The 12,937-nt window shown below is 53.5% G+C and overlaps 1 protein-coding gene across 1 annotated transcript in view; it reads right to left on the bottom strand.

Annotated features, from left to right (window-relative positions):
- LOC105989338 overlaps positions 1–12,937 on the bottom strand; it is a 42,642-nt gene that overhangs the window by 1,717 nt on the left and 27,988 nt on the right. The window contains exons 11-15 of the mRNA XM_013021301.1: positions 5,704–5,773; positions 5,333–5,389; positions 2,916–2,963; positions 1,399–1,434; positions 747–881 (exon numbers count right to left, since the gene is read on the bottom strand). Of these exons, the coding sequence (XP_012876755.1) occupies positions 747–881; positions 1,399–1,434; positions 2,916–2,963; positions 5,333–5,389; positions 5,704–5,773 (346 nt within the window). The remainder of the gene's footprint in view (positions 1–746; positions 882–1,398; positions 1,435–2,915; positions 2,964–5,332; positions 5,390–5,703; positions 5,774–12,937) is intronic.

Raw genomic sequence — 12,937 nt, 5'->3', positions numbered from 1 at the left:
GCCTCAAGTCCCAGCTGGTGAGGGGGTGGCAGCCTACGGCTGTCCTAGGGTCCTTCTGCACACTGCTGCTGCTCTGTGGCGGGCACCAGCTTCCATCTCCACCCCAGGGCCCATTCCTGCACCCAGGCCTTTCTCCACAGCCTCCCACAGGGCAGCTGGGCCTGAGGCAGCTTGCTCACTAGCTCCCACCCAGCTGGTCCCACCAGCACCCCTGGGGTGGTCAGATGGGCTGCCACCCACAGAGGCCTGCAGATGGATGGTCTACAGACTGTCGCCTCAGCCCTGCCTGGCATCACAGTGTACAGCAGCGGCCCCCGGTTGGCCGGCACCATGCTCCTGCTGCTCCCAGAGGAAGCCAGGCTCCTCCCTCCTCTCCCGCTGCCTCCTCTAGCAGAGGGGGTGCAGCCTCCCCTGGCTGAGGGGATACAGGGAGGAGACGGGGCACCAGCTGTCAGGGGAAATGGCACTGCGCTCGAACAGCGGCTGAGCCACCGGGGCCCAGGCAGGTCACGGAGTGAAGGAACTTTCACAGCCACCCTTCCATCTCCCCCCACCCTCCACCATGGCCTGAACACAGGACAGATCTGGGTGTCCCCAGGCCTCTGCCCTCCACCCTGCACCATCTCTTACTTTTTCTTGTTTTTTGTTTTTGTTTTGCTTATGTGGTGCTGAGGAATTGAACCCAGGACTTCATGCATGAGAGGCAAGCACTTTACCACTGAGTCAACTTTCTAGCCGTCTCTTACTTTTTGATGGCAAACACAGATAATCCCACGGTGATGTTCTGAAGCCGGAACTGCTCATTCAAGATGTCAGTGTTGAAGGTCCCCTCCCAGATGATGGGAGCCAGCCATGGCGTCAGGACAAGGACGTCTCTCCTACTGCACAGAGAAAGAAAGCCACAGTCGGTGTGCACTGTGTGCCCACCGCCGTACCTGCCCTCTCCCCGGCTGCCTCCGTCCTCCCACAGGCAGACCTGGCCGTCACCACGAGACCAACCAGAGGCAAATCAGACTCGAGGGGACCAGGCAGCAGCCATCCCCGAATGCCAGCCCTGCTGCAGCAGGAGCTGAGATCTGCTGGCAAGGCTTGGAGTGGTCCTCACCCCACCCAAGCACCCCTTAGGGAACCCGTGACTCTGCCAGAAACTCAAGTCAAAGAAACAGAAAAGATCCTCTGGGGTCCTCAGGTCAACCTCCAATACAAAAACAAAACAAACAGGAAGCAGAACATTGAGCACTAATCCAGGAAAATCTTGAGAGTTTGTGTGTTGCTTTTTCCTGCCCTGTGGAGGCTTCAGGCATGGTAGCCAAGCCACAAGCCAGTCCAAACAAACTGCCTGTGCATATCTTTACCACAGACCCCCACACGCCTTGCAGTGTCAGTCCATTTACTCACGCGGGCGTCAGAGCCATCGGCTGGGGATACACCATCCTGAAAACCAAAACACAGGTGTGCACAAGAGTCACTGGGGAGCCATCTTTCACCGGCTGTGTGGGCTACACCCCACATCACCCAGAGCCAGAGCTGGTGGAGGGGCTGAGGCATGAGGCTTCCAGTCTCTAATTTGTCTTTGCAATGTGGGAGAGGAACCAAACACCCAAGGATCACAGGGCTGGTGGACCCACACTGCAGGCTGGGACGGGCCTAATGGCTCCTGTAACTCTGGGAGGGGCGGGGGGCTGAGAAGCAATCTCTCCTCCAATGAACCATCAGATGTCCACACCAGCTCTCCTGGGCCTCAGACTGGCCTGTGGCACTTTCTGTGCCACCCAGAGCCCAAGCCCCCATCTCAGGGTGTCAGAGACCAGCCTCAATGGTGGCAGGAAACGCTGTCCACCATTCCCAGTCCCATGATGGCTCTGGGAGTAGGAGTCAGCATGGAAAGGGCAGGGAAGCGCAGTGCAGGCTGCAGCAGGGATGAACCCTGATGACACAGGTGACAAAATCACGCCCCTCACAAAAGGGCAAAACCTGCTGGTGCAGTGGTTCATGCCTGAAATCACAGCTACTCAGGAGTCTGCGATCTGAGGATCATAGTTCCAAAACAGCCTGACCAGGAAAGTCTGTGTGATGTTTATCTCTAGTTAGCCACCAAAAGCCAGAAGTGGAGCTGTAGTTCAAGTGGTAGTGAGCTAGCCTTGAGTGAAAAAGCTAAGGGACAGTGCTTAAACCCCTGAGTTCAAACATCAGTACTGCCACATGCACATACTCAATGACATAGACATGGACACACAGACAGATATGCACACAGACACGGATACAGACTCAGACATACACAGACAGACAGACACACACACATAATCAATGACACAGATGGAGACAGACAGACCGACACACACACACACACATGATGTTTGCGTCCTAGTTACACCAGCACGGGAGTATTCCTCTTTAAGTCAGGTGAACACAAAGGCACAATGCCTATGTGCATCTGATCAGATAAACTAATGTTTATCAAAATGAACTCCAGGAAATGGAAACAAGAGGTTTATTTCTTCATTGCTGGTTTTGTTCTTTTTTTTTCTTGTTTATTCATTTACCTGTCTTTGGAAGGGTAAAGGGGGCATAGAACTGGAGGGACAAAGGGTGAATAAATGCAGCAGTGGCACTCACTGGACACTGTGTTGAGAATGAACTCTACAACTTATGGGTGGGGTCTGGAGGGAAAGTCAGGGAGACAGAGAGGAAAGGGGTGACATTGCCCAAAGAAATATGTACTCATTACCTGACTTATGTAACTGTAATGCCTCTCTATATTATCTTTATAATAACTATTTTTAAATATTTAAAAATTTTTTGTTTTATTTTGTTTGGCAGGGGAAGTCCCACTGCCCAGATCAGGCCCGGGCAGGGGTGCCCAGCCCCCTCCCCACACACACCAGGGCCAGAGGCACTAGGAGACGACACTGTACCTGGACGAGGCTCTGCTCTGCTCCTGTTCCCCGTGCACAGCAGCCACTCTAAAGGAGGACACAGGGGTCAGGTCTGTGATTAGAGCAGAGTATCAGGCACAAGTGCATGGGACTAGCTGGGCCTGGGGGAAGGCCACCCCTTCCACGCCGAGGCCAGTCAACCCCAAATCCCAGGGACCGCCAGGGATCAAGAACCTGACTGCTGGGCCCTGGACAGGAGCATCTGCCTGTTATCCCGGCCACCCAAGAGAGGGAGCTGGGAAGCTGGAGGCCAGCCCAGGCACGAAGCTCCTGTGGCAATTCCCCAAATCCAACCGAGTTCTGCACCCACACAGGACATGGGGCTAAGCTGGAGGAGACCCAATCCATCCGGCCCATTTGATGAGGCAGCAGTGCCACACAGGCCGCAGGCACAGGGCAGCCTCGGGACTCCCTGCTGTGAGGTCAGCGGAGGCCCAGCCCCAGCCCAGCGCTGAAGGCTGCTCACCTGTCCTGGCTGGTCCCGCCCTGAACTCTGCCTCTTAGCTGATGCCCACCTAGCGACTGATCACCTGGACATTAATTTTATTTAGGAATTTGCTCTGTTTTGGGTGTTGCTGTCTTGGGCTTCTTGTTTCTGTTTTTCTCTTTTGGTTGTCTTTCTTCTCTTCTCCCTTCTTGATCATTGCTGACAGCTTGTTTTTAATTTGTGCGTGCCTATATAACTACTCAGCTCGCCTCACTTCCCCTGGCGGCCCGAACTCAGCACAACATCCACTCAATCCTGTTCTACTCACTCACTCCACGTTCCACACGCCTCTCCCGTAAAGCTGGGCTCCGACCCCTTCCCACCCCAGCAACCAAGCAGCTAGTGTAATTCGAACAGTACCGTCCCCTCTGACTCCTTCTATGGCTGCCCAGTTAAAGGCAGTCTTCCTCGAGCACAAAACCTCACATCAGGCCCTATATCCATCTAAAGTGTGCAGAGCAGGGGCGGTGACTGGTCACCACCTGAACTTTCCACGCCCCAAGCTGTGGGGGGCTCCTGCAGCAGCCTGTGGAGCCAAGCAACCCCACCCATCCCAGTCAGCACCTTGGACATCTGCCAACCCAGAGCCACCCGCCAATCCATACACCACTGCCCAGTCAACTCCCCGTGCGAGGGGCTGGGACTAACAAGGAGGAAGAGAGAGGCTGAATTCAGCTGGAGCAGAGGGCTTACAACTATGAACACAGAGCAAAGAAACCTGTTGGGGTGGGGGAGGTAGAAGAGTGAGAATGATTGGAATACACTTAAACATGTGGAGATATAAAAATAATTATAGCCCTATTGTATAACCACTGTAAGCTAGTAATAAAAAAAGAGCACAGTACCAGTGGTAGAGTGGCTCAGTGATAGAGTTCTTTTCTTGCAAGTATGATGCCCTGGGATCGATTCCTCAGCCCTACATAAAAAGCACAAAAAGCACAAAGTGGCGCTGTTGTTCAAGTCGTAGAGCTCTAGCCTTGAGCTGAAGAGCTGAGGGACAGCGCCCAGGCCAAGAGTTCAGGCCCCATGACTGACAAAAAAAAAAAAAATCACAGTAGCACACATCACTGGCCCCCTACTTCGGTGATGGCGATACAAGCATTATAGGGGAAAAGCTGGAGATGCTATATACATATATAAAAAGGCAAGAATGAATGAAAAAATGATGGAAGGAAGGAAGGAAGGAAGGGAGGGAGGGAAGGAAGGAAGGAAGGAACGAATGAAGGACTGAAGGAATGACGGAAGGAAGGAAGGAAGGAAGGAATTGGGCCTGCATTTGTAAAACTACCAGCCACAAAGACTGCTTGAGCGGAGTGGTGAGTGGGGTAGAGCACTGACCAAGGAAGAAGCATCCAGAACACAGAACAGGAGGGAGACAAGACATCCAGGCAGAGGGCAGAGAGCAAACAAGAGCTGGAACCTGGCCTGCCTGGAGCTGCGGGGGACACACTGCCCGGCCGCAGTGGGCTGTGGAGGTCCAGCAGGAGGGGTCAGGCCACACAGGAGCTCCTAACCTGTGCCAGGAGGAGCAGCTGCTGGGGAGGGAGGGGCCAGGCAGATGGAGGGACAGACAAGCTTTGGTACCACAGGGCTGAGAAGGAAAAGAGAAGCCCACGGATGTGGAGACACAGAAAGGCAGATGAGGACCTGGGGACCACCTGGTGCAGGGGTGAGGCAGGAGGGTGGAAGGCAAAGCCATGCTCTCAACAGGCTCCTCAGGTGGAGGGCACAGAGAGCCAGGGGAGCCCAGGGTCAGGGCTGGAGGTCAGATGGGAGCTGAGGACAAAGGGGGACAGGCAGGTGATGCTTTAGGGCAACTGAGGTGACAAAGGCTGCTCGGTGGGACACACAGGTCAGGCTCCCAGCACAGACCTCGCAGGCCCCTCCTCCATCCCTCAGCCTCACTCACCTGGACTCAGCTCCCAGGCCTCCCTGTGCCTGTCTGCTGGGGGTCAAGATCCCATAGCTAGGAGAAGGAAGTGGGCAGAGACAGCTGCTCAGGATGCAGGCCTGCAGGGGTCCCTGCCCGGGCCCCACCCTCTGCCCAGACTGGCCTTCCTCCCCTTCCCCAGGCCAACCACCCAGCCCAGAGCCCCCCGACCAAGTGGAAGGAAAATGGGCATCACCGTGAGGGCCAAGGGCACAGGCCAGGACAGGCTGGACACACCATCGAGCCCAGCTGAGGGTGGCAGCACCCTCATCCTGCTGGGATTGTGGTGTGGAAGGCAGCCCAGGGCCCCACCCGGCTCCGGCGGGCCACTCCCAAGCCCAGCCTCTTACCTGAAGAACACCAGAGCGAGGGTCATCAGGAGAAGGGTTCCGGGGTGAAGCAAGTAGTGCTTCAATTTTCCTGAAACACAGTAGTGGGAAGTTCAGCTGCTCCCCCGTCTTCCCTCACCCCTCCCGGCATCTCTTTCCTTTGACTTCCTGTGAGGAACCTGCGCATGCTGGGCCAGCGCTGGTCACTGAGCTACAAAAGTCAGGAGTTTTCATGGTTCAGAGTTGGAATATTGGGTTGGGGGCTCAGATGGGAGAGTGCTAGGGAAGGAGCAAAAGCTTCAGGTACTGAGTTCAAATCCCAACCTAAGAAAAAAGAAAGGAAGGAAGGGATGGAGGAAGGAAGGAGGAAGGAAGGAGGAAGGCAGGAAGGAAGGAGAGAGCGAGAAAGAGAGAGAAGGAGGGAAGGAAGGAGGAAGGGGGAGAAGGAGAGAGGGAGGGAGGGAAAGAGTTTGAATACCCTAACAGGCCTTCTCAGAAAGGCTTACTGCACACCACACACACCGCCACCTGTGATTGGCTCAGGCCCCAAAATCAGTCCGTCCATCTCCCTGTACTACTGGTCTACCTTTACCTTACTGTTTCCTACTCCTCCAGCCATGAAACAAACAACTCCTACTAGCTTCTGGGAAACCAAGGAACCGGGCAGGGAACACCTGACCTCTCATTTGTGTATTTGGCCTGCAGTAAGGTTGGCACCCAGGCCACATTCCTGCTGCCCTGGCTTGCTCAGCGAGCACTGGAGCACTTGGGCCACACCCTCAGCCCTTATTTTTGCTGATTATTTTGGAGATGGCGTCTCATGGACTGATCTGCTGAGGGGAGCTCCAAACTGTGATCCTCAGATCTCAGCCTCCGGAATAGCTAGATTGCAGGTGTGAGCCATGGTGCCTGGTTATCATATACCTTGAATGTATTTTTTCCCCTCATGTATGTAGTTGGCACATGGTTTGGCTGCAGGAAAACCTAAGTGAAAACAACTTCTTAGTTTTCAAGTAACTTTCAATTTTTTTTTTTTGGGTCCGGTTGTGGGACCTGAACTCTGGGCCTGGGCGCTGTCCCTCAGCTCTTCAGCTCAAGGCTAGCGCTTTACCACTTGAGCCACAGCGCCACTTCCGGCTTTTTTCTTTTTTGCTTATGTGGTGCTGAGGAATCAAACCCAGGGCCTCATCCATGCAAGGCAAGCTCTCTACCACTGAGCCACCTTCCCAGCCCCATTTTTTTTAACTTTTAAAACTAAGTCCTTTTTTACTTTATTGTTAATTTAGAAGGGTTATATATACAGAGAGGTTACATTGACTTCTGTCAGGTAATAAATCCATTTCCTTTGCCACAGCGTCATCTGTCCCTCATCCTCTCCTATTCCCTCCCTCCCGTCTCCACCCACAGTTGCACAGTTCCTGTTCACCGATGACCAGTGCGCTCCACTGCTGCACTTTTTTACCCTTTTCCCTCGCATTCCGGGCCCTCCCCGCCCTCCTACAGAAGTGCACGTGAGCACACCACGTATAAGGTAAACGATAAGGAATCAGCAGAAAAAGAAATCAATTTTTACGTCCTTTGTTTCCATATCTTTGGAGTTTGTTTCATATGTCTATTATTTTATATACATATGAAGAGGCTCGTAGACATTGCACCTTTATGATTCTCTCCTAAAACTCTCCTCTTTTGGTGTCACTGTATGTGCACATCTAGAACCTGGCATACTTTGTCCTACCCAGTGCATTTTCGATGTAACTTCTGCACATCAGGGAGAACCTGTGCACTTGGTCTCTGATCTTGGTTTACTTCACTTAACATGATTTGTTCTAGTTCTGTCCAGTTCCCTGCAAATAACATTGTTTCTTTCCAATGGCTGTGTAAAATTCCATTGTGTACAGGTACCCCATTTTTGGGATCCTCTCCTCTATTGTGGGGTATCTGGGCTGTTTCCATGGTTTGGCTGTTGTGAATAGTGTGGCAGTGAGCATGGAGGTGCAGGTGTCTTTATCATAGCCTGGCTCGTGATGGTCAGGGTAGATGCCCAGGAGTGTTATGGCTGTTCACAGGAAAGTTTCATTTTTTAGGAACCTCCAGACTGCTTTCCAGAGTGGTTGTACTGGTTTACATTCCCACCAGCACGGCAGTAGAGATCCTTTTCCCCCACACCGCTGCCAGCCTTTGCTGTTGTTCAACTTCAAAATGCATGATGACAACAGGGATCCACTTTTAGTTTTCTGCCCATGGCTGTCCAGTCCTCCCAACACCCATTGTTGAAGAGGCTGTTTGCTCCCCTCCTTTGCCGACTCTCAAACAACTGTAGTTATGAGCTTTTGTTTTCTTCGTCTTCCAACCTGTACCATTGACGCTCAGGTCTATTTTTGTGGCAATATTATGGCTCTCTAGCAAAGTCTGACATCTGGAAAGAGCTGCCCAAACCAGGACTGCAGGGTCCACCTGTCTCTCCCCACCCACCTCTGCCTGCTTCTCCCTCCCAGCTGGTGCTCCTCCCCTGGCCCAGGCTCTCCTCTCTCCTGACCCCGCCCCTCCTCTCCCAGGCCCCGCCCCTCCTCTCCCCTGCCCCGCCTCTCCTCCCAGGCCTTGGCTCCACTGCACTCACCAGCCAGTGTCCACTACTGGGGAGCCACGGGCATGAGGCAATCTTAGTAGAATGAGGCCTAGGAGTTAGTTATTGGTGTGGGTGGTATTTGAAGTGCTCAGATAAACTAAGTGAAACTATTAAGTCTAAGCTTGTTGCTATTGATATACAAACTCATCACAGGGTCATGGTTCAAATCCAGCTTAGGCAGGAAAGTCTGTGAGACTCATATCTCTAATTAACCACTAAACAGTCAGAAGTGGAAGTGTGCTAAAGTGGTAGAGGGCTAACCTTGAGCAAAAACAGGTAAGGAACAGGACTCACGCCCCAAGTTCAAGCCCCAATACTGAGAAGAAGAAGGAGAAGAAGGCGGGGAGCCAGCCAAAATGGATTACTGGCAATGTGGATCTGGTAGAAAAGCACCAACCTCCCAAGCAGGCTGTGTAAGAACAAAGCCCTGAGATCAAGCCCCATAGTAACAATAATAGTAACCAGCCAAAGTGGGGCTACAAATATGAATCGAGCAGTACAACACCAACTAGGAAGCAAGCTATGCAAGAGCAAGCCCCAGACCTGTAACAAAAAGAGAGAAAAAGAATACTCATGGATAGCTGCAAAGTATATGAAACATAGATTTCAACTTCACTAGTCATTAGGGGAAAGTATACTAAAATCACAAGGAGATGCCATACATGCATTGTATAAGAATGAAAGGCTGAGCATATGATCTGTCAGGGCCAAGCGGAGCAGCTAGAGCTTTCAGAAGCCACTGGAGAACAGAGGACCCTACAAGCACTTTGGAAATTAACTTGGACTTCCTGCCCCTTGAGGAAGGAAATGGGTGTGTCCACAGAAAGACTGGTCTACATTTGCCTCCCGCAGCTCCACCTGCCAAAGGTCTAACCTAGAAGCTAAGGCCAAGCTAGGTGTGACCATACACTGGGGCAGTATGAGGAATGAACTATGTGTGAACTCAACCCACTGAAAGAGTCTCAAATTTAATTATTCTGGGTGGAAAAAGAGAGATTCAGTGTGTAATTCCTTTTATATAAAACTCTAGACGAGCCAGGTTCTGGTGGCTCTCGCTTTTAATCCTGGCTATTTAAGAAATAGAGCTCTGAAGACTAAGGTTTGAAGCCAGCCAGGGTAGGGAACTCTGTGAGACTCTTATCTCCAAGTAATCACCAAAAAGCTGGAGGTGGAGCTGTGGCTCTAGTGATAGAGCAAAAACTCTCAAGAACATCCGGGGGGGCTGGTGGCTCACTCCTGTAATCCTAACTATTCCAGAGACTGAGATCTGAGGACCACGGTTCAAAGCCAGCCCAGGCAGGAAAGTCCATGAGACTCTTATCTCCAATAAACCACCAGAAAAACCAGAAGTGATGCTGTGGTTCAAGTGGTACAGCACTCGCCTTGAGCTGAAGAGCTCTGGGTCAGCGCCCAGGCCCAGAGTTCAAGCCCCACAACTGACCAAAAAAAAAAAAAAAAAGCTCAGGAACAGCACCCAGGCCTGGAGTTAAAGCCCCAGGATTGGCCCAAAAAAATAAAGCTAGAAGTGGAGGTGTGGCTCAAGTGGTAGAGATCCAACCTTGATAATAAACCTAAGTGAAAAAGTGAGGCCCGGAGTTCAAGCACCAGCACCCTCCACCACACACAGGTCAAATGTTCAAAACATGGGGATCTAGGAAATGGGACAAACGTGAACAGATTCATCCCGGCCTGTCTGGGGACAGGAGGCCCCAGGCCAGCCTGGCCAGGCCAGTCTACCTGCTGCCCATCAAGGAGAGGTTCAGGCAGGTGTGAGAAGCAGCCATTATTCCCATTTCCTCTCCCAGGAGGATGAGCTGCTAGCTGCTCACTAAAAGACAGGTGTCTGCAGCCTGTCGGCTCTGCAGCAGCCTGCCTGGGGACGGAGCTGCTTCCTCTCACGACCCTCCCGGAAGGCCCTGAGAGGCCAAGATAAAGGAGTCAATGGATGAGGACGCCTCTGGGAGTACTTCCCTGCCACCTGGGGAGGGATCTGGATCTTTCTCCCTGATCTTCGAAGCAGGGGAGACACCCAGGGCCAGGGTTCAACTCTGAAGTATCTGCGATCCCCACAGAGGCCGACCCACGCTGAAGAACACCCACGGCAGAAGGAAGGTAGCACACCCTGCCTTCCTCCCGAGGCTCCATGGAGCCCACCTGGCTGCCAGGCCCTGGCAGAGGGGAGAAGGTGAGGAGGCGGGCCTGCTGCTCCCCACCAAGAGCTTTTAGGAGATCCACACTGACTGGGCCCGGCCATCGCCACTTGCTAGTGGGCATGCCACCTGCCTCTGTTCTCAGAGCTGCTCCCCTGCTCTGACTCCCTCAGCCTAATGTCCCTTGTGCCCAGACACCAAGTCCCCGAGAGCCCAGCCCAGCGGGGGCCTCAGGTGGCAGGGAGGCTGGGGGGCAGGGCCCTACAGAGGCCCCGGCTCCCAGACCACCTGGGCAGGGAGAGACACTGGCAGCTCAGGCCTGATCCACAAGGCCTGGCTGGGCGGCGGCCCCCCACTTGCCTCAGCGCCTTCCTCCTGTCCCACCTTCTGACCTGTGGCCTAGAAGGATTGTCACCGGGGTCTCTCCTCTCCTTCCCGCTTTCTCCCCACCGCTCCCCACGATTCATCTCTCTCCTGACAGATCTGAGAGTTCACATCTCCTCCGGTCCTCTGGCGCCTGAGCAGGTGCAGAGCACAGCCAACAGAGGGGACAGACGGGTCACTAGCACCCACAGGAGCCAGGAACGGGCAGCTTTGCCTGGCACTACAGTCTCCACTGAGGTCCAGCTCCTGTCCTAACACCACCATTGTGTCCTCACTCCACACGCCGGCACACACACACACACACACACACCAGATCCACAAACCCTCAGGGCTCCTGCCAACCCTGCTGCCTAACCAACCATCTCTGAACCTCTAGCTCAAAGCAATGAATCCCCCAAGCCCATGGTGAGTCTCCTTTGTCCCTCCAGCTCACCTCTGGGATCCATGGCTCCCTGGTGCCTGTTGAGAGGCAGGAGCTCAGTTCTAGACCTCAGGCACAAAGCCAGACCCACTGCAGAGCCTGGCCCAGCCGCCCTGTCCCTTCTGGGCGGGGAGACTCTCTGGCAGGCTTCTGATTTGCCCAGGTCTGCCTACTACAACCAGCCTCCTCAGTCCAGTGACCCCACCAGAGATGGCCAGTGCCTTAGCCACACCTCAGACCCAGCAGGCCCTGGATGCTTGCTGCCACTGTCAGAACCAGCCTTCCCTCCCGAGGGGCCCCAGCATGCTCACGGGCCCAGCCCCACTCAGCTCTCCAGCACAGGTGTGCCCAGCCTGCCCCAGCTCTCAGCCCCTGACTCCAGCATGGACAGCTCAGCCCCTAGCCCCCATGTTTGCAGACACTTAGCAGGTCAAACCATTTGCTTCTGAGGGCTAGTGTGTGAACCAGGGATCCCTTCCACCTGCAGCTACAGATGAGCCTACAGGAAGGTTCAGGAGAAAGTGTCCTCGGTTACCTTAGGGTCGGTGCTACCTGATAGACCGGAGGAGGCCCCCACCTGGCCCCAGGGTGTCCACAGAGAAGAATTTGAGGGCACACTGAGGTAGACCCCAAGGAAGTTTGTAGGGAAAGCAAAGCCAGAGAGGCAGTGTGTGAACCAGCGTGAGCGGGGTGCGCGTGACGACAGGGGCTGCCGACACGCTTACATCAGGGGCACTCAAGAAGAAGGACGTTGGGAGCTGGGCACTGGTGGCCACGCCTGAAATTCCAGCTACTCAGGAGGCTGAGATCCGAGGACCACATTTAAAGCCAGCTCAGTGAAGAAAGTCTGTTAAGGGCTGGGAAGGTGGCTCAGTGGTAGAGCGCTTGCCTTGCATGCCTGAGGCCCTGAGTTCGATTCCTCAACACCACATAAGCAAAAAGAAAAAAGCTGGAAGTGGTGCTGTGGCTCAAGTGGTAGAGCTCTAGCTTTGAGCTGAAGAGCTGAGGGACAGCGCCCAGACCCAGAGTTCAGGCCCCACGACCGGACAAAAAAAAAAAAAAAAAAACAAAGTCTGTGAAGCTCTCACCTCCAATTAACCACTGGAAAACCAGAAGTGGAGCTGCGGCTCAACATGGAAGAGTGCTAGCATTGAGCAAAAGAAACTCAGGGACAGTGCCCAGGCCCTGAGTCCAAGCTCTATGACTGATATAAGAAGAAAGATGGGGGAAGGAGGGGGGAGGGAGGGAGGGAAAGAAGGAAGAAGGAAGGAAAGAGGGAAGGAAGGAAGGAGGGAAGGAAAGAAGGAAGGAAGGAAGGAAGGAAGGAGGGAAGCAAAGAAGGAAGGAAGGAGAGAAGAAAGGAAAGAAGAAAGGAAGGAGGGAAGGAATGAAGGAAGGAGGGAAGGAAAGAAAAAGGAAGGGAGGGAGGGAGGAAGGAAGTTAGGTTTTGAGGCTCAAATCACCTTAGCATGAGAGATCCCAGATGATCTCCAGCCTGGCCTGATCCGTCATTACTGCTGTGACACTGCTTTGTCCATCTCACCAAGACCTCAAGGCTGACCAATCACTAAGCTTGGATCATCAAGGCTGCCTGCTCACTAAGCTTGGATCATCAAGGCTGCCCAATCACTAAGCTTGGATCACCAAGGCTGCCCAATCACTAAGCTTGGATCA

Source organism: Dipodomys ordii, unplaced genomic scaffold, assembly GCF_000151885.1.
Source record: "Dipodomys ordii isolate 6190 unplaced genomic scaffold, Dord_2.0 Scaffold55, whole genome shotgun sequence".
NCBI classification, from domain to species: Eukaryota; Metazoa; Chordata; class Mammalia; order Rodentia; family Heteromyidae; genus Dipodomys; species Dipodomys ordii.
This window is presented reverse-complemented; position numbering and strand designations above follow the sequence as displayed.